Source organism: Phodopus roborovskii, unplaced genomic scaffold, assembly GCF_943737965.1.
Source record: "Phodopus roborovskii unplaced genomic scaffold, PHOROB, whole genome shotgun sequence".
Classification (NCBI taxonomy): Eukaryota; Metazoa; Chordata; class Mammalia; order Rodentia; family Cricetidae; genus Phodopus; species Phodopus roborovskii.
In genome coordinates this window covers 13,704,882-13,724,620 of record NW_026126547.1, presented here as the reverse complement: position 1 = coordinate 13,724,620, position 19,739 = coordinate 13,704,882, and the positions used below count along the sequence as shown (strand labels likewise).

The 19,739-nt window shown below is 39.9% G+C and overlaps 1 protein-coding gene and 1 pseudogene across 4 annotated transcripts in view; one reads left to right on the top strand and one right to left on the bottom strand.

Moving 5' to 3' along the window:
- Vps54 (VPS54 subunit of GARP complex) overlaps positions 1-19,474 on the bottom strand; it is a 79,648-nt gene extending 60,174 nt beyond the window's left edge. For 3 of the 4 annotated variants that reach the window (XM_051200615.1, XM_051200617.1, XM_051200618.1), the window contains exons 1-3: positions 19,330-19,474; positions 3,448-3,603; positions 2,020-2,261 (exon numbers count right to left, since the gene is read on the bottom strand). In XM_051200615.1, the coding sequence (XP_051056572.1) occupies positions 2,020-2,261; positions 3,448-3,583 (378 nt within the window). In that variant the 5' untranslated portion in view covers positions 3,584-3,603; positions 19,330-19,474. The remainder of the gene's footprint in view (positions 1-2,019; positions 2,262-3,447; positions 3,604-19,329) is intronic. The other variant, XM_051200616.1, reaches the window with a different exon arrangement.
- On the top strand, positions 8,805-9,349 carry LOC127233947 (peroxiredoxin-2-like; annotated as a pseudogene).
- Positions 19,475-19,739: the final 265 nt, after the last annotated feature.

Sequence of the window (19,739 nt, the reverse complement as noted above, 5' to 3'; positions counted from 1 at the left end):
GTAAGGGATGACAAGCTCTCCTCCTGTACTGACTCCCCTTTTCTAACACCAAATCCTGTGACAAATTACAACAAAGCAGATCCAACAATGAAAGCTCAGATTTCAGAGAAAGCCGCCATCTTCATGATGATCATCACCAGAAAAGGAGGCCGTAAGCAGAGGCAGGGTAGGGCATGTGAAGTTCCTTTTGTCTCAGTAAGCATGATGGCAAGAGAGGAGTCCTCTTCGGTGGGTGTGTCCTAGAACATGCCTAGGGCAGTTTTGTTTCCCTCCATGTCTTCAGGTAGCTCAACTGTGCATCTTTTTACAAACTAATTCTAGCTCAATGCCAAGTATTTTACTGTTACTAGTATCATATACGAAGGTCTTTGCCCAAGCTTAGACTCCAGTCTAGGCATACTTAGAGGTCTTGGCCACCAGGGGATTCTAATCAGCACTCTAGTTCTGTCAAACTCATCCAAAGGTCATTACTCACCTGAGAGGACGAGTAATGCTAGACAACACTGTGTTGCTTGAAACAGAAAGCTTAGTAAATCACTCCCAAGGGAACAGAAGTCACCCAGTGGGCAATCCCTATTGTCACCAAAGTCAACAAATAGAAAGCCAAGGTGTAAATCATTCCTCCACTGCAGGAATGATTTATATGCAAACAAGGACATTGCTACAGGGACTCCTTCCCACCCAGCTAAATCTTCAAGCAGAGTGTTCTCATAAGCATAGTCATTTCATGAATAAGCTTACCCAAGTGTAGACTGTGACGCCAGCAATTTGGATCCAGACATTATTAGGGTGTTAAAAACAGAAACTTAGACAACTGGGTTCAACACTGGGGATTTCCAAATACAGAAGTGTCTGAACTGGTAGGGGCTCCAGGCCTCAGAGAGCTGTCGTGGTTAGGGTTATCTCAGAGTCCTCTTTTGTTCTTACAACAGCAGCATCACCACTTCCATGTGGAGAAGACCCTCCGGAACGGTCTCCAGCTTCACCTGCTGTCCCCTCTTAATCTTTTACACTGACTGGCTGCCTACATGAGACCTAGTTTCTACAGCATGGACAATTCTCTTCTAAAGCTGTTCATCTTCTGAAAATGTTGGTCTGCTGAAATGGCCTTCTGCCTTCCTGAGATGGCATGAGTCTTGAAAGCAGTAATGTTCCCTCTTAATCCTTTGTTGTAGGTAATTTTAGCTTCAGGAGCCTTACAGAGAGAATGAGCCACCTTACAGCCTTCCCGTGTGATTCTGCCCACAAATTTATGAAGAATTCAGAGCTGCTGAACAGTGGCATGCTCTCTGTTGGACTCTGACAGATTGTTGCTTTGGCCTTACACACCTGAACAAGCAAATACTGGTAAAAGGCAATCACTCCACATGAATCCATGTACCTGTCTGTTTATACAGCTGTTTCATACGGGCTCCTGGCCAGGCAAAGATGAGTCTCACAGCCTTTGGAGGAACTCCATCTCTATCTTAATACTGTTCTCTCCAACAAGTCAGTCTCAGTTCTCTGCTTTTACCTACACAAGCAGTAACAGATACTGGTGCACTTGCTGGGATCCAAAGGCCTAGGGCTATTTTCTAAACAGGGACAGCCTTATCCATGAAGCCCACTCAGAGGACATGTTCTACTGTCCTGGATTACACCTACTCCTCCAGAGTAAGACATCATGTGCCTTGCCTCTCATCTCACTTGGCTTGCCTTCTCCATCTCATACCCTCCCAAAATCTAAGAGATCATCTGAACTTCATAAAACTCAGAGTCATTTCCCCTTGGCAGGTAGGATAGGATCCCACTGAATCTTAACACTAATAAAAATTTGTAATCCTGAAAAATCACTACAAAAGAAAGTAAAATAAATCTATTAAAATGTACCTAAAGAAATACAACCCAGACAACAAAATTTGTATACATAAAAAATACCATGACTTCAGAGATTATTGTTTAAAAATCTACATGAATCAAACTAAAAATCTTTCTCTTGCTTTTGACTTGATTACAACTAAATTCAAGATTAGCCGTTACCTGAGAGATCTCCTGTTGATATGCTATAAAATGTTCCTTGCTGATCTGTGGGAGGTAGAATGAAGGTATGACTTCAGTGTCCACAAAGTCCAATCCCCATGTTTTTGTGAAGAAGTCAGATTCTCTTTTTGCTAATGTAGGATCATTTAATGCTGCTGGGAGGTTTACTTTGGAATGATATACAGTCCATCTATGTTGATCTGTAACTAGAGATGGGGCAACACATAAACTATTTGAATCACCTGCAAAAGTAAACAAGAGATTTCTGTAAAGTTGACTCTATGTTTGTGAGTACATCCTAGAAAAATAAAAAGACTATAGTCTATTTTATAGACAACCAAACTTTTTCTCCATGGTAAATTATTACTAAAAATTGCCTTGGTTAAATAATCCTCCATCATCCAGCATCAAATATCAAAGGAATAAGAAACATAAAAGACATGCAGAAGTTGAGGGTTACAAATTCCCAAATGAGAACTATAAGCAAAATCCTTTCATTAATTAATTTCTTTAATTACAATTTCTCTCTTTTCCAAAACTAAAAATACCTGTTTTTCTTAAAAATGACCTTTTTTTTTTAATCTATTATATTTATCAGGCACTAGATCATTTAAATGCCCTTTGTTTAGCTTATACTCAGGTGACATAATGCTGCTACAGCATTAATCATAAAGGAAAAAACAATATATAATAAGTCTCATTATTTAAAGATTTGTGAACACCTAACTGGGATCACTATCCCTTAGGTCACAACATTTTCATCAGTCAGCAAATATGTATGCTTATCTTGCTTATGTCTCTGTTTAAAGACATGATTTGTTTACAACCCAGCAGTCATTATACTATAGATTTCATGACTGTCAACACTATACATAGTGCTTGCATGAAGTTTTCTACATATTTTCTCCATAAAGCAACACAACTTCTCTGTGTTTCGTTACACTAGACAGCAAGCATCTCAGTACTATGTTACAGGTCATTTTGAACAGCAACAGATCAACAAAAAGCAACAAAAAAGCAAAAGCAAAATGTCTAACATGAAATAGAGTCCCTGTTGCCCAGGAGCTGAAACAGGAAGGCTGAGCACACACAGCTGGGAACACCTGTGTTCGGCAAATCAACTATTTTTACTGCTCTGCACAATCCACAAATACAACAAATAATACTGGAGGTAAAATGCGTTTTAGGGAGTACGAGTATTTGTAAATACAGAACTTGCAAATAATGAGACCTAATTATACTACATTTTAACTAAATAGCTTTCAATCTGCACTTCCATTTTTAATAACTTTCCAGTTGACTCCTCTAATGGAAATGCATGAAAAACTATAGTGTAATTCTACACTTTTGAGGTTAAGTATGTGAAATATGACTACACTTTTAATGATAACACAAATCAGAAAAATCCTCAAAAAAAAAAAAAATTACCTGTGGGTTCCTTAGGACACACATCTGGCAGTGACTGCACAGGTCGAGCGTGTTTTGCTGGATCTACCTCTTTTTTAAAGAAAACATCACTGCTGCTTCCTTGAGGCACTGGAGAAGATCTGTGGCTTGAAGCCATTGCATAAAATCACCACTCAACTATAAATAAGACACAATAATTAAGACAATACAAACAAAATCCTCTATAGTCATAATACACATCACAATAGTCTTTCAAAACCAGTATCATTTTTTTCAAAATATCTGTGGTTAATTATGGAAGTTGTTGTTCACAACATTTAGCTTGCTAAGAAACTTATTTTTCCTTGTTTGAAAAAAAAAATCCCACAGATGAACATTTATTACTTAATCTCTTATTAAAAGTACAAATACATAATAATTTGTAACCAAAATATTAAAGATGAGATATGCCATTCATTCAGTAAGACCACAATAATGATACACTACCAAAATAGCTAAAGTGTATAAGTTTTAAGTTTATTTTGCGGGGTTCAGATCTCATCTCCAGGCACCAACAGTATAACTAACCATATGAAATTCCTTAACCTGTATGTGCCTCTCCTCATCTGTAAAATAGGTGAAAAAGACCATATCACATATATATCTGAAAAATTATGAGCATATATACATGTAAAGTTTAATGCTATCTTAATGTTAATGTTCACAGATTAGCTATTATAATTATATAATACTCATGTTATATAACTAAAATGCAGTAATTATCCTAAAATCATCAGGAAAACTACTACTCAGGACCAAAGAACAAGTATTATTTGATATTTTTGTTATAAAATGTTTAGAGATTATCTAATTTAAGTTGTCCTACACTAGAGATAAATATAACAAAGCCCCCAAAATTATGTGTTATTAACAAAGTAAAAAAAAAAAAAAAAAAAAAACAAAACAAGGTGGAAATCTGGCAATTGGAAATAGACTGGAAACTGGAAATTGGAAATAGATGGCTCTGTGGTTATGAGCACTGGATGCACTTTACAGAGGCCCTGGGTTCAGGTGCCAGCACCCACATGGCAGCTCACAAACATCTGTACTCCAGTTTCAGAGGACCCAACACCCTCTTAGGATCTCCACAGGTACTGCACGTGCACAGCACACATATATATACGAAGGCATAAAAACTCATTGACATAAAATAAGAAAATAAATCTTTTTTTTAAAGAGTTGTAAATAAGGTGTACAGATACAAAATTATGGTCTAAAGCAAATAGTTCATTCACTCAGACTTAGTTCCAGTTTGCTAAAACCTCTTTTTCTCAGGGTTATCAGAGTATCTGTCTCAGCACTTTGAGTACAGGAAACACAATAAGTCAACTATCCCATCTACTGAAGACAGCAGACAATGCTCTGCAGTGGTGGTGCACACCTTTATTCCCAGCACTTGGGAGGCAGAAGCAGGCAGATCTCTGTGAGTTCAGTCAGCCTGGTCTATATATGAAGCAGGAGGGAGGGAGGGAAGGAAGGAAGGAAGAAAAAGCTGCTAAGAAAATATACACACTATGGAATCTCTAAAGGTGTGGTTACAAACCAACTACTAAAGACCTAGCTCTCAATCACAAAAAAAGGGAACTGGTGAGTAAGGTTTAAACCTTATAAGGGGAAAACAATCAAATCAAAAAACGTATGGAATTATATAAGAAAGCTGGTCTGGTTACTTACAATTCTAACAAGTCATTCTAGACTAAATTAACAAAGAGGCAACAATTAAAAGCAGTTATACTTGACTGAATCCTGTTTTTATAAAATGGCTTTAAGACAGCCTTGGAATTTTTAATATGGGTTGGATATTAGACGGTATTTTGAAATCATTAATTTTTCTTAGTTGTACTGAACAGAATAAAGAAGTATTTAGAGGTGATATATCTCAGTATCTGCAACTTACTTTTAAATTAAGCAAAAAAATTGGCATAAAACAACTCTGACAAAATGCAAAAACTAAATAAGTAAAATATATTGAGTATTATATAATAGTCTTTTGTTTGTCCATATGATTTAGAATTTTCAGATTTTCAGAGAAAAAGTTTAAGGGAAGTAAACTACTTATCTGTAAAATATTAATTAGTACAAAATGTAAGCATCCAGGAAAAAAAATTCACTGTGACCATTATTTAATCTACCTCAAGAAGGTATTATTGTATAACTTCAAATATGGAAAAACCTATCAAAAGATTTCAAAGTTTATGTGATAGAATTTTACCATATACACTGACTGGAATTCCCTAAAAAAATGAATGAGGAGAAGCTATAATTTATTACAAACATTACCTAGATAGCATGTAAAAATTATTTCCTTCTATACTATAGTAGTTACTGCCTAGAGAATGCACAGATATTACAAAAATATTTATAGTCAACTCTAAATCAGCCATACAATTGCCTATTATACATAAGCTAATAGAAAAAGTTCATTTTATTTCTCTTGCCTACTATTTTGAATCTAAACAAAGCATCTTACCAGAGCAGCTAAATTGCAGCTATATAATTATCTAGGTTAGCATACAAAATAATGGGCTTCATGTCAGCATTTTTCAGACATATGTGACATTATACTTTTTTCTAATTTATCCTCCATTCCTATGGGGCATAGATACTAATTTAATTTCCTTTCTCCTATTCATCACATGATACCTTACTGTACAATCTAAAAGCGCCTGCCCACTGTTATTCTACATAATTCTACCTAGTCTCTACTTCCAGTTTAAACTACTATACTAGTTTTAGGATTCATCTACTAAGAAGTTTTCATCCTATTATAGTTCATCTCAAAAAACTTTTAAAAAAATGCTTCCCACAGAAATCTCAAATTTCATTATGTGATACTAAAGACATTTATAATCTAATATTGACTTGTTTTCCTTTTTTATAGTCTTATCCCTTATTTCCTATGAATAAAGTCTTCCAGAAAGAGTGGCCCAATTATCCTTTAAGATGCTGTCCAGGCTACTTCGTCTTTGGGAAGGCTATGCCCTTCTAAAACATTCATACCATCTTCTCCTCTTTCTCCCATAAAAGGTTTAAGTTTCATTTCTAGATTGCATGCCCAAAGAAAACAAATATATACACATTTGAAAATGCGAATAAAAATAATTCCAGCACTGGCCTGTAATCTTAGCTATCAGATCAGGTCCAAAAGAGATTCAGGGCAAATGGCTGTGACCTGTCAGCACACCAAAGCACACGCTGGCCTCCGGGCTCCCTTAGTATCACAAGTTACCTGTTACAAATTCCACAGCCCACGCTGGCATCCTGGCTCTTCTCACCCCACCCCTACCCTAAACTTCTCCAGCTCACAGGCTTCCCAGTCCCTTATATCCCTGTTATCCCTTTCAGCTATGCATGCTTGCCCTTCACTCTTGGTCATCATCTTCTCTTCCTCTCTCCCCATCTCTCCTCTCATGGCCATGCCCAGTTGCTGGCTGTGTTCAGTCTACTACTTGCTCTCTCTGCTCTATACTCTCCCAGATGCCTCTGGCTGTACTCTCCCCCTCTTACCTACAATAGCCATACCTTAGAGTGGTCATGTTCTCAGCCCATACTCTAGAGAGACTAAGACAGGAGGACTGAACGTCAAGGCCCACTTACACTCCAGAGTGAGTTCAAAACCATACCCTGTCCAAAAAAAAAAAAAAAAAAAAGTAAAACCGTGGAGGTGCTCTGGTTTGCTTTTCATTGCTGTGATAAAAGCTGTGACCAAAAGCAACTTTCGAGGAAAGGACCGTGAGGCAGTTACTGGAACAGAGGTCCTGGAGGAATGATGCTTACTGGCTTGTTCCCCATGTCTTCATCAGGTCGGTTTTTTATAACAAAGAACCATCTACCCAGGAGTGGCACAGCTCATGGTGGGCTGAACTCTTCCAAACTACAGGCTTTCCTACAGGCCAATCTGATAAAGGTGTTTTATAAACTGAGGTTTCCTTTACCCAGATGATGTTAGCTTGTATACAGTAGACACAAAATTAGCCAGTACAAGGGGACATGATTAAGTGGTACAGTACATGACCAGCATGCATGGAGAGCTTGGGCTCTATCTCTAGTATTGTAAATTCAATAATAATCCCAGTATTTTTAAAAGAGAAAAAAAAAGGTCAAACAATCAAACTCTTAATTTAGGAGGAAATGGTTAATTAGCCATAATATAACAATAATACATTAATAGTAAGATTGCAGGGACGAGGAGCATAACTCAGTCAGTAAGTGTTTGCAAACTTGAAGACCTGAGTTTGATCCTCAAAACCTGCACTAAAAAAAACAGATGGGCATGGTAGTGTGCACATGTAATCCTGGTGCAGAGTGATGGACAGGGAGACTTCCGGCTCTCTAGCCAGTCAGCCTAGACTACTTGTTGAGTTCCAGACTAGTGAGAGACACTACCTCAAGTTCTAAAAGGTTGACAGTACCTGAGAACAATACCCAAGGCTGTCCCCACTGGCTTCCACATGCATGTACACACACTCACATACTACATACATACATACGTATATATGCTGTGTATATATCTTTATGTGTGTACATATATAACACACACAAAGAAAATACACAAAAACAAAGCACACTGTTAAACTACCTGTTTTGCTAAATACTACTGTTAGTCATATGCCATAAGCAAACTTGGGACATTTTTCCTTCTCACAAACAAACAAACAAAAAAAAAGGTACAATTGAGCCTGACAAGGCAGGGCAGGCAGGGCAGTGGTGGCACACACCTGTAATCCCAGCACTCAGGAGGCAGAGGCAGGTGGATCTCTGTGAGTTGGAGACCAGCCTGGTCTACAAAGTGAGTTCCTGGACAGCCTCCAGAGAAACCCTGTCTCAAAAAAACAATAAATAAATAAATAAATAAATAAATAAATAAATAAATAAATAAAGCTTGGCAACTCTTAGTTCTTTTACTTTTTAGGATTTACTATGTAGACAGTGGTTCTGTCTGCATGTGTTCCTGCAGGCCAGAAGAGGGAATCAGGTCTTATTACAGATTGTTCTGAGCCGCATGTGGTTGCTGGGAATTGAATTTAGGACCTCTGTACGAACAGTCAGTGCTCTTAATGGTAGAGCCATCCCTCCAACCCCATTTGAGAACTCTTTATAGAGATTTATATATGGCTACCAAAGCACTAATACTAGGAACAGGCAAACCAGTGCTGTAGTTTTTAATTTACTTATGCTTCCATTTATTAGGATTATCCTTCATCTAAGATTTCTCTGCAGGAATTATTTTAGGGTAATTGTTACAATTTCTTTAGTCAAAACAAGATAAAATGGTTGACTCTGAGATCTCTGTGCTTTGTGTCCTGTCGTCCATGAGTCTGGCTCTTGCCCATGCTGTCATGGCCTCCAGCAATGCGCACATCAGAAAGCCAGCCTCTGACTTCACAGCACTGCAGTGGTATAGGGCACCTTCAAGGAAGTCAAGCTTTCGGACTACAGAGGGAAGTACATGGTCCTCTTTTTCTACCACGGAGATCATCGCTTTTAGCAACCACACTGAGGACTTCCGAAAGCTGGGCTGCGAGGTGCTCGGAGTGTCTGTGGACTCCCAGTTCACACACCTGCCGTGGATCAACACTCCATGAAAGGAGGAAGGCTTCGGCCCCCTGAACATCCCCCTGCCTGCTGATGTGACCAGAATCTTGTCCAAAAATTATGGAGTGTTGAAAACTGATGAGGGGCCTCTTTATCATCGATGCCACGGGTGTCCTTCGTCAGATCACAGTCAATGACTACTAGTGGGACTCTGTGGATGAGGCTCTTCAACTAGTCCAGGCTTTCAGGATACAGATGAACATGGGGAAGTCTGTCCTACCGGCTTGGCAGTGACACCATCAAACCCAATGTGGATGACAGCAAGGAATACTTCTCCAAACACAACTAAACATCAGTGAGCCTGAATTCGAGGATCCTTCCCCTCCCTACCTGGATGTCCAGAAAAGACTAGATCTTCCTCCATGTTCTGTGGAGGGGCTGGAGGTGGGCCAAGACTTTCTCATTCCCCACCTGAAATCTGGTGAATAGTGACCCCCTGCTCTGAGCCCACCCAGCTGGGCACAGGTCTATAGGAAGGAAACAAAATATTAGGAACATTGCGCGGGGGGGGGGGGGGGACAAAAAAGCAAGATAAAATGATTTACTAATCCACTCAACCATTCATGTAAATTAACTCATCAGAAAGAGGTGCTTAGTGAGGGATACCATTGTCAATTCTGATGGCAAATGTCCTGGCCATACTGGAACTCGCTCTGTAGATCAGGCTGGCCTCAAACTCAGATACACCTGTAACTCCAGGTCCAGGGGATCCAACACCCTCTTTCGGCCTCTGTGGGTACAATGAATACACAAACAGCCTCTCATGCAGACAATCTCAAATATCCTTGTGTGTGCGTATGTGTGTATGCACATTTACAAGTATTTTTAAAATTTTTTCAAAGGTGGGAGAAAAAGTAAGAAAAAATTAACAGACCAAAATGCACCAGTAAACAAATTATGAGAAACAGAAAAGACAAAAAAAAAACCAATGGGAGTAAAAATCAGACTGCAAAGATTGATTCAGAACAGATGAAGAAAAAGCAAGAGTCAAAGCCAGGTGAATGTCAGTCCGCATTTGAACAGTTGAGGAAACACTAAAAGTGTGAGGCCAGCCTGGGCTACAGAGCAAGACCCTTTCTCCAAGAAAAGGTTCAGCTACTATTTCAAGAACCTTACTTGTGGTATCATAAAAAAGAACATCTAGCAAATCTCCTTATACAAAAATATTTGGTGACAAGGCATAATGTACAGAAGACAAAACATAATGTTAACAGTGACTTGATTCTGCCTAGTGGGATAGCAGATCTTTCCTGACAACTGTCCAATTTCTAAACATATCATCCCAGCCCTTCATCCCTCTGATCCAAACTAGTACTTTATGATCTTTATAGTACTTTTTCGTGTTACAGGGGACTCTCCTGTCTATTACTATAAAAACTTGTATTTGCCTCATTTACTGTCCTATGCTCTGGTGATATATTGTTTATGATTTAATAAAGCTTGCCTAAAGATCAGAATGCAAAGCTAGCCATAGCCATAGAAGCTGGGCAACAGTGGTACACACCTTTAATCCCAGGACTCAGGAGACAGAGGCAGATGGAGCTCTCTGAGTGCAAGGCCACCCAGGGCTACATGAGAGTGAATCAGTCTAAAAGAGAAATAGAGCTCACACCTTTAATCCTAGCACTAGAGAAGTATATAAAATAGGAGCAGGGCATTCAATAGTCAGTCTGGGCAATTAAGTCTCCAGCCACCTTGAGGTCAGGATCGCCCTAGCCCTGGTAGAAGTGAGAGTTCTCTGGTAGCTTGGCTGCTTTGCTTCTCTGACCTTCAACTTGAACCCCAATATCTGTCTTTGAGTTTTAATTATTTTTGTTATACTATACTACTCCTAGCACTAAGTCTAAGCAATTTATAAACTTTATGAATGTTCCCTAGATGAACAAATAATAACAATGGCTCCCATGGGTTCATACATTCAAAAATAATATAAAAACCTAAGTCCATAATATATTTACAAAATAGCACCTGACTTTCTAAAACTTGATTCTAGCTTTCGACCTTTCCTGAAACACAAAACAATGCTTAAGAAAACTGGCCATACAGACTTAAAGACATGTATCTAGTTATATGACATTTGATAGCTCTCTTATCTCTAGACATTTTAGTGTCCTCATTTGTAAAAGAAATAACACACAGGGATGTTGTAAGACTTAAGTATCTTCTGCAAGCTCATGACACAATGATTGCAATATGGAAGACAATAAATGACTACAACTGCTAGTACTGCATACATCTTAGCTATTAAACCAAGAAAAACTGAGCATCCACACCTCCCCATTCAAACTTTACTGTTTAACATGGACTTCCATTTCTTGTTTAGCCCCAGCCTTGAGACTGGGGGGGGAGGGGGGTTGAGGGGTTGGCTTGCCGACAAGCAGCAGCAAAACCAAGGGAAGAAAAGCAGCCAAGTTACAGCACAATGGTTCTCATTGCATGCACATAGAAAGAAGAGGGGGAGTACTGGAAAGCAATAACAAACCTGGAAAAGGGGAAGGAGAGAGAGAATCAGCAGATCAAAACCCCAGGGATCATGACGCACTTCAGGCTAGTGCCCCAACTGGAGATCAAGACAGGACTAGGCAATGACCCAGCAAACTGACCTACAAGAGCAGTTGCTTCCCATCCTACTCCTGTAGCAAATGCTTTTATCTTGGGGAGTTAGGAAAGAGGTCAGCTGAGACTCCCACAACTAGTTCTAAGGCTTTCTGAAATCTCACATCAAAAAGGAAGTGAGGTATATATTATTAATGAATAAAACAAAGATGTCATGAAGGAAGCAATACAAAAAAGCAGTTTTAAAAAAAATGCCATTGTCAGTATTTTTACTAAACACTACGCAGTTCATAATTGCTTGCCTCCATTCGGATTATTTTGCTGATCTTCAAAACAATCTTATAAATGCATTTTTATGATTTCCATTATATGGTAAAAGAAATAGGTTCAGAAGTAACCTGGTTTCAAAATATTTAGGTAAGTAATTATGAATATGAAATTTGAATTTGAACTTTTTTGGTCTAAATTCCATGTTTCTGTTTCTATACCACTCAGTCTCTTTAGTTCAAAACAATTTACTATTACAACTATTATTTATGTCTCACATTTTTTGGGGGTGTGGGGGGAAGACAGTCTCAGGCCCAGGTTGGCCTTGAACACTTTTAATATAAGCTGGTCTAGAACTTACCATCCTGTCTCAGTTTCCCTAGCACCTGGAGCATGGGCATAGCCACACCTGGCTATTCTATGTTAAGTGACAGAAATAATTCAAATCTAATATTGAAAAGAATTCTATAAGACTAGGACTAGGCTCTTCCTTAAAGGTCATATAGTACATACTTTCATCAGTGTAATGTACTGTATTCTTCTTAGCAAAGGGGCAATAGCACCACTCCAACCAGGAAAACAAGTTATGATGGGCAAACATCCTACTACTTTCAACAACAAATGTGTTCTGAGCCAGGCAGTGATGATACACGCCTTAAATCCCAGCACTTGGGAGGCAGAGACAGGCAGATTCGAGGCCAGCCTGGTCTACAAAGCTACACAGAGAAATCCTGTCTCTAAAAAACAAAACAAAAAAAGAAATGCTATGAATTTGAAATAACTGACCTATACAATGATCTTTTATAACATGCCTATTTGTAATTTAAGATTATAAAATTGAGACCCACACCCCACTGAGACAGCACTAACTTTTTAAATACACTTTTGGGTTTAAATTTAGGAAGAATGTGAGGGATAAAGACCAGTAAGGATGAGTGAGTTCAATTCTCACTGCTTAAAAGAAAAAAAAAAAGAAAAAGAAAAAAGAAAAAACCCAGCAAAATTGGTTTTCCCAAATCTAGAATTAACTGATATACATAAGAAAAACAGCCAGGCTATGGTGGCACACACCTTTAATCCCAGCACTTGTGAGTCAGAGGCAGACAGATCTCTGTGAGTTCAAGACCAGCTTGGTCTACAGAGTGAGTTCCAAGACAGCAAGGGCTACACAGGGAAACCCTGTCTCGAAAACAAAAACATTAATAACCATACTTGCAATGTCCTACCAAATATCAGTTTGATAGAAGTCAGGAGAGGTACTAGTCAACACAGTCCTCTGGCCACCTCCTCTCTCTACCACGTTTTCTTTAATCTCACCTGTAATTGGTTTCTTGAGTCTTGCCTACAAAATTCTTAAAATAGCTCATATTCTGAGACATACTTCATATTTTCAGAATTTTTAAGGCCAATTTCTTGTAATGGTATAGGTGAAGTTTCTTTCATAGAACTGAGACACAAATAACAATATACTTCTATACTATTTAAAATTTACCAGCAGGAAGAAGCTACTAATCATAAAGTATTTGGATTTAACTGCATAACACATACATCACTGCTCACAGCAATCTCAATGCTGAAGCTAAAATTCAACTATAATGATATGGGCTTTCAAGAGACACAAATTAATTGGCTGGATATCGTGGTGCACATTTATAATGGCAACACCAGCCCAGCCACAATGATGGTACAAAGCTTGTAGGAGTAACTGTTATGAATAATATGGGAGGAACCTCGGTGGATTCCATGGAAGGCGAGGGTGACTAAGGCAGAGGGACAAACATGCCAGGCAGACAAAGCGTAAGTGAAAAGTTTTGTTAGAAATGGAGGGAAGGGGAAGGAAAGAGAAAAGAGGTAAAGAGACACAGGGACACAGAGAGACACAGAGAAGAGAGAAGGGAGACAGGAAAAGTCCTGTCTGCCCCATGGGAACTCTGGGAAAGAGAGCAGGCAAGAGAGGAGCAGGGAAAGAGAGTTAACTGGGGGAGGTCTTTCTTTTAAAGGGGTCCTTTGCACCTGGGCTGACCAGGGTACTGCCTGAGAGCATTCTGCCAGGTGATGGGCAAGCCAGCATAATGTCTGAATCCTTATAGTAACCAACCAGTACCTGGTTTGACGGAAGGCACATTCCACTAGATACAATCCATACCAACAAGGATTAGGTGACCAAGAACCTGAGACATAACCCAGGGTCCTGGTGTAAAACAAATATTACAGTTCTATTAAAAGAATGAAGCAATAAAATGACTCCTAATGACATTCTGTTATAATATTCAAAATGAAAGTGATGTCCTTTTTTTCCTATAGACTCATTAGAAACTCTTAACAGCATTATAGTAGTTACTAAAAGTAATTCATAGTCACAGGCCTACTCGGTCTCTAGTGCAAATATTGAGGAAGACTAGAATATATATATGTATGTATGTATGCTACTTAATTTAATGAGCAGGTTTTTCTTTTTTTCCTGAGCCAGGTGAGTGCTGAAATGGAAACAAGCTGCTAAGGAGGTGGCCACGGGGTTTGCCAGTGAAGGGGAACCAAGAAGTAGCAGCCCCAAGGGACAGGTTTGATGAGCAAAATACTAATTTGGGACTTAAACTTCTTTGGAGTGGAACGACTGGACTTAGGAAGAGACTGAAGACACTGGAATTGGTGACTATTGGGACAGTGAGTTAACCCTGAAAAGAATAGACATCCACATCCTACATCAAGAATGTAGGCGTTATGTATATATGGCAACCAGGGACACTTTTATATGGAGAGGAAACGCCTGCCATCTCCCCAGCCTGACAGCTCTTCCTTAAGTTATTTTCACCATAGGGTCCATGGTGACAGAGTGGGGAAGATGAAGTGAGAAAAGTGTAGACAACTGGGAAGACCCAAGTGTTGGGTCTTTGTCAAATAATGCCACCAAGCAAATGCTGACACTCTTAGATGACATGCTTGTGATCCTTACAATATTTTTATGAGGTACATGTTTGAAGATGGGGGAAACTTCTACAAGCTTTGTAAAAAAAGAAATATGTGGGATTATGGGTGCTCACTCCACCAGTCTTTCAACTGACCTATGGGTTACAAATCTTAAATAATAGAAAGCAAAGGCCAGGGGGCTGGAGAGATGGCTTAGTAGTCAAGTGCGCTGGCTGCTCTTTCAGAGAACCCAGGATCAATTCTCAGCACCCACATGGCAGCTCACAATAGTCCCAGGGTATGCAATACAGTCTTCTGTTCTCTAAGGGTACCAGACACACACAAGGTAAAAAACAGACAGACAAAACACCCATGCACATAAATAAATGTGTAAAAAAGTAAAGCCAATGCCAGCTTACCGAGAACTGAAGGTAAGAAATGAGTCAGACCAATGCTGGAGAAGGAGGTGACAGGGAGAAGTTCTAGAAATGGCAAACACTATGTGCAAAAGATGTGGAAGAGAATCTATTGTCAGGAACCATAAATCATTCAAAATACCTTTAAAAATTACATATTTGGGAGTGGGGGATTGTGGAGCGTCTTTGGGGTTATAAAGGTAAACTAGGAAAGGAACTCATGCATCTTAAAGGAATAAGAAATGTAAATTTCATCTTAAATATAAAAGAAAGTTAGAAATAATTTAAGAGACAAATGAGATGATCAGATTTACCCTTTAGAAAGACCAATGACTACAGAACAGGGGATATTGAGAAAAAGACCAGAAAGAAAACCAGATAGAAATCCTGCAATAAGCTAACATGACACACCACTGACATCAGTCTCTAGAGTAAGGAGCTTAGGGAGGGAGGAAGGAAGGCAAGCAGGGATAGAGACATTCTTAGCAATTCTCTTCTCCCAGCAGCTGTCACTGTTCATGGCCTTGCTACCTCTTTACTGGGCTTGATAATTTTTTCTTCTGAAAAACTCTTCCACAGTTAGACCTGACAAAGCATCTTCAGGCTAATGATCTCCCAACTGGACTATTCGGCTCCCCAGACACAGTATCTCACTACACATAAACTCTTTTACATTGACAATAATTTTGTAATACAGTAATTATCAACCACACTCACTATTTTCTACATGGGAAAATTGAAGCCTAGACACATTTAATAATTTCACTAAAGTCTCACGGATAGTAAACAACAAAGGAGAACTTACCATCTTTTATCACCTAAAAGTCAAGCACAGTATCACATGCCTATAGTCCTAGTACTTAGGAGGAAAGAAGGATCACAGCAAAGTCCAGCCAGCCTGGTATGCATGCTAAGTTCCAGGTCAGCCAGAACTATACAAGGAGATCCTGTCTCAAAAGATTTAAAATGTTTTTAAAAAATAATTAGAATAAAACCGGGTGTTGGTGGAGCTCGCCTATAGTCCCAGCACTCGGGAGGCAGAGGCAGGAGGATCTCTGTGAGTTCGAGGCCAGCCTACAGAACTAGTTCCAAGACAGGTCCAAAACTGAGACCCAAATGAGAAGTAGTAATGAGATTTGGACAATATAGTGTAAAAATGTGAAAATTTATGGGCATGTACTACATGGTACATACTACATACTTACATGCATACATTAACTATTCAGACATTTAGCATCTTGACAGTTACCAGGAAGTAGGGCTAGGGGTATGGTGAAGGTAGGATCATTCTTGCTAAAGAAGAAAATATCATGTGTTTATTTCTAATTTCAAAAAACCTATGCAATAATAATCAATTCAAAACACAGTAGTTCAATTTTATAGTAATGTAAAGCTGATATTTCAAAAGGAAAAGGTATTTTTCTTTTTTGTCTTTTAAAGGTATTTTATTTTATGTGTAAGAATGTTTTGCCTGCATGTCTGTGTATCACATATATGCCTGGTGTCCAACAAGGCCAGAAGAGGGCATCAGATCCCCTGGAACTGGAATCACAGACAGCTATAGGAACTAAATTCAGGTCCTCTCAAAGAGTAGCCAAGGTTCTTAATTATTAAGTCATCTTTCCAGCCCCCAAAAAATGTATTTTTCTTCAGATCTGACAACTAAACATATTCAAGAATATATACATTATATCGCATTCTTTCCTTTTGCTTTGCCTCCAACTGCTACCTGGCTAAAGAGAGTTGCTAGATGATTTCTCTAAACCACCAAACAATATCCAATGGGACTACACAGCAATAGATCAAGCCCTTACCACAGTCATACAGATCACAGGTTAAATCATTACTATTGACACTTTGATCCAGTAGTCTTGGGGGAGGAGTTCTATACATTTATAACACTTAACTAACATCCTTCATTAGATGCTATTTCAATAATCAAGATCATCTCCAGACATTTCCAAAAGTTCTGTGAAGAACAAAACCATGCTTGGAGAGATACTGCTTTACATGTTAGGACTCCAAATAGCCTTTGTTAATTACAATGCTTTAAATTGTTTTTAAATTTTTGGATTTTTAAAAACATTAGCAATGTAAGATCTGATCCAACTTCTCACTGGCTGACCCCTCAGCTGATCAAATTAACTCTTAAGATCCCCAAACCCATTCATGCTTTTTCCTTCTTGCTCCAAACCTTACAATAACACAAATGAATAGTCTATCAGTTGTTCACAGTTTTCTTTACTATTCTCCAGATCAGTTGCTTACTCCTTGACCCAAATTTTAAAAAAGTATTAATGTAAATTGACTTTAAAATAATTTTTCAAAAAGCTATGATTTCATATCATTTATGTGAAAGACGCACATTAAGCAAATATTGAAATAAAAAGTAGATTAGTGGCTGCCTGGAGGCAGGTGGAGGTTAGGTGGGAAAAGGAGGAGTAACTGTTAATGGGTATGAAAGGGTTAAGGAGAGGTTGTTCAAAAACAATAGTGACAAGCACACAGTAAATATACTCAACACTGTATGGAATGCAGCTTGTGGTGGAGCCCCTCTCCTAGCTATCTTTCACAAGGCTCTGGATTACAGCTTCACCACAGTCTAAAGAATAAATAAAACCAAAATACCAGTGGATTAAAATGCATGAACTTTACAGTATGTTGTTACCTCCATAAAGCTGTCTTTAAAAAAAGTAGGAAAAAGTTATAGTCAACTTTACTGGCGGGAAAAGAAGTGTGATTAAGTATAGGTTCTGCAAATTGTTCTTTCATGGGTTATGTAAGATCTGATAGTAACAAAAACTCATTCATAAATAAAATTCGACTTTTTCGAAACATAAATATATATAAATTTAATCCTCTTTTCCCATAAATGAAATAATTTTGCCAGTTATAGTTTTGACAACAATGAAAATCACTTTAGAAACCCAAATGCTTTAGTAACAATACCACAAGAACGAATTATTTGAGTATTAACAACAAAACCGGATAGTGTTTAGTTTTACTGTGAACTGTTACTGTAACAGCTCTAAGGTTGTCAGACACTGTTGATTTTAAAACTAGCTAAACTACAATAAAATTGTAAGCATCTAATGTCCTAAACCACAACTATCAGGTACACACTGATCAATTTTACCTAAAGATGATCAGTGTAGGCATCAAAAGCCACTTCTTGGAAACCAACACACTGTAATACATCAACCCATATGTTCCATCCTGCTAGGAAACCAAGGTACCTCTCCAATTAGAACTCCCCATTTATAAAACTGAATGTCCATCAAAACCCACAGCTTAAGTTATCACACACATCTCCGCATAATGTATCCTGACATCACCTGCCCAGTGAACATTTATTGCTAAGACTGGCATGAATAAACGGAACCAATTAGAAAACAGAAACACTCCAATTTAATTCTTCCAAAGTTAAAAAAAAAAAAGTCTCTATAAAGACCAAGAACTAAAGTTAGTCTATAAAAAGGATTTTTAAAAAACATTTCACAACTCTGATAGGGCAAAATTCTAAAAATACCACCCTAAACTATACATGGACAGGCCAAGTGGCTAATTATAATGGTCAAGCAAAAGTTCCCAACCGACCCACGGAGAACAGGGAGAGCCTGCCTGCCTTTGTATCCATGGAGAATGGGAAGCAAAATTGGAAGGGGGGTAAAAAAACAAACCTAAATTATTTAAACTACAACACTACAATGCCAAACTGCAAAACAAAACGCCGAGTTGGTCTGTGGGCTAGTATTCTCCAGAGGGTTCTGTTTTATATCAGAAGACGCCAAGAGGGCTGATGTCTGGCTGGAAGGATTGGGAAAGTTTGGGCTTAGCGTCTTGGAGTGGTGGAAGTTTCTGATCCCGGATCCGGGAGAGGGGAGAGGGGTCCAGCACGGACCTGCGTCCGGACGCCTGCAGCGGCGGGGCACAGCTGCCGGCCCGGATCCCGGCGAGAGCCGAGAAGGAAGTGGTGGCGGCAGGGAGAAGGGAAGCCTCGGTGCGGTTACCGGCACCGAAACTCGCTGGGCTCCGGGCCCGAGGGCGCGGAGGGGGTGGGGTCTCGGCCCTCCGGGCCCCGGGTCGGGAGAGGGTGGCCGCTGAGCGCGGGGCCGGCACCTACCTGCGGTCCTGGGCGGCAGCCCCAGACGAGGCCTAGTGCACCGCCGCCTCCATCCCTCCACGTCGCGCCGAGACTGCTGCTCCGCGGCCGCCGCCGCCGCCGCCCTGCGCGCCGGGCCCGAGCCCGCTTCCCGCCTCCGCCCCGCGCCTGCTGGCCAGCGGGCCCGGGAGCACAGGGCCGCCCTCTCGAGCCCAGCGCCGCTCGGGGGCAGAGCGGCCGCGGCGGGCCCCTCACGTCTCGCCCGGGTGTCCTGTCAGCCAGCAGTTTCCCCCGGGTCCGCAGCGCCGCCTCCGCCGCTGCTGCCGCCGCCTCTCCCACATCCCCGGCCTCCAGGGGAGCCGCCGCCGCCGCCGCGCCGCGACCACCGCCCCCGGCGCCCCGGCTCCCCGCGCCGCCGCCGCCCGCCTCAC